The 1,481-nt window shown below is 37.5% G+C and overlaps 1 protein-coding gene across 1 annotated transcript in view; it reads right to left on the reverse strand.

The window, feature by feature from the left end:
• The window catches only part of GLT1D1 (glycosyltransferase 1 domain containing 1), a gene marked incomplete at both ends in the record, with an annotated part of 31,175 nt that overhangs the window by 557 nt on the left and 29,137 nt on the right, over positions 1–1,481 (reverse strand). The window contains one exon of the mRNA XM_009071634.1: positions 1,184–1,227. Coding sequence (XP_009069882.1) covers positions 1,184–1,227 — 44 coding nt within the window. The remainder of the gene's footprint in view (positions 1–1,183; positions 1,228–1,481) is intronic.

Below are 1,481 nucleotides of genomic sequence, written 5' to 3' on the forward strand. Positions count from 1 at the left end.
GGTTTCAGATGCTCATTTTTGGGAAGGGAGTGTTATCCTGAAGGAACTCTCCTGCTCCCTCTTTTTGTTATAAGCACTATTCTGTTCTGAGTGGTTCCATTTCTATTGCCCTTATCTTCATCAGACTAATCAAGGTCAATCGGATCAAGAGTGAAGGGTAATGAGGTGCTCAGTCTCAGATGAAGTGAATGAAAGCTCTAAGACTGGTGATCATTTTTGAAAAGCCAAAATCTCCTTCACTTGATGAACCTGCTCGTGCCTCCTTAACCTCAGGGTGAAATCACCAGCTGAAAACACAAGAGCATTTGACATTCAGATCAGCTTTCTGACAACTAGACTTTGTTCAACATTGCTTTTCTGATTGAGCAGTAATATTTGGCTTCTGTAGAACTAAATAACTACATCAACTGGAATAGAAATACATGATTACAGGAGTCATATTTCCCATGAATAACCTGAGAGAAAACAAAAAAATTGTAATGGCAAAACACATATCTTATGCAGATATTATTATCAGATATTATCAATCAGAGATAACATGGTTGTTCTGTCAAATCAGCCAATTCCAGGTTCTGCAGACACAGAAATAATAATTTAAAAAAATCTCATTTCTGTAACATTTATACCCTTCAATCAGAATGCCTATAAACTAGGGACAGACAAAAGCTAGAAAAGGTTTTCTCAGCCATCTACCCAACAGCAGGGACACAAAATCTTGCAGAAGGATGAAAGAAATAATGACAAGATCCAAAAGAATGTATTAAATTCTTCCTTGTGAGGGTGGTGAGGCACTGAAACAGGCTGCCCAGAGAAGCTGTGGATGCTCCATCCCTAGAAGTGTTCATGGCCAGGCTGGACAGGACTTTTTTTCCATGGCAGGAAGGTTGGAACTAGATGATCCTTAAGGTCCCTTCTAACTCAAACAAATCTGTGATTCTGTGAGTAGTAAATCAGAGTAAATCAGATGTGATTTAACACAAACCATGAAGAGATACACTGGTTATTCTAAAATTTAAAAATTTAGAATACCTAATCTGAGGCTGTAACATGCCAAATAATCATAACAGATTTCTTAGTCACCCAGCGAGTTGTGATAGATCTTCATTTGTATTCCATGATTTAAAAAGCTGCTCAGCCAACTACTTTCCTTTAGCAGATAGAAAGTTTAATGTCAACTTCTTACCTTTTCACTTTTTCCTTAACTTCACTTGTAAAATGTGGATCAACCTAGAAAGGAGCACACACAGAGGTACATGGCAACACTCAACATATATTTGAAATACCCAGAAAAGAAAAAGAAATCTTAGCACATTTTTACTCCAATCTTGAAATGCATCAATGTGCTGAGCTTCAAAATCATAGCACAGAGCTCTAAGTTAGTGGTTACATTCGGGTCTTCAGACAATTTGGCAAATCAATGTGGATTTTGATGGGCCAAGTGACTTTATGGATCCCTTTATGGATGGAGTTAACAATGGGAA

This window comes from Acanthisitta chloris, unplaced genomic scaffold, assembly GCF_000695815.1.
Source record: "Acanthisitta chloris isolate BGI_N310 unplaced genomic scaffold, ASM69581v1 scaffold603, whole genome shotgun sequence".
NCBI classification, from domain to species: domain Eukaryota; kingdom Metazoa; phylum Chordata; class Aves; order Passeriformes; family Acanthisittidae; genus Acanthisitta; species Acanthisitta chloris.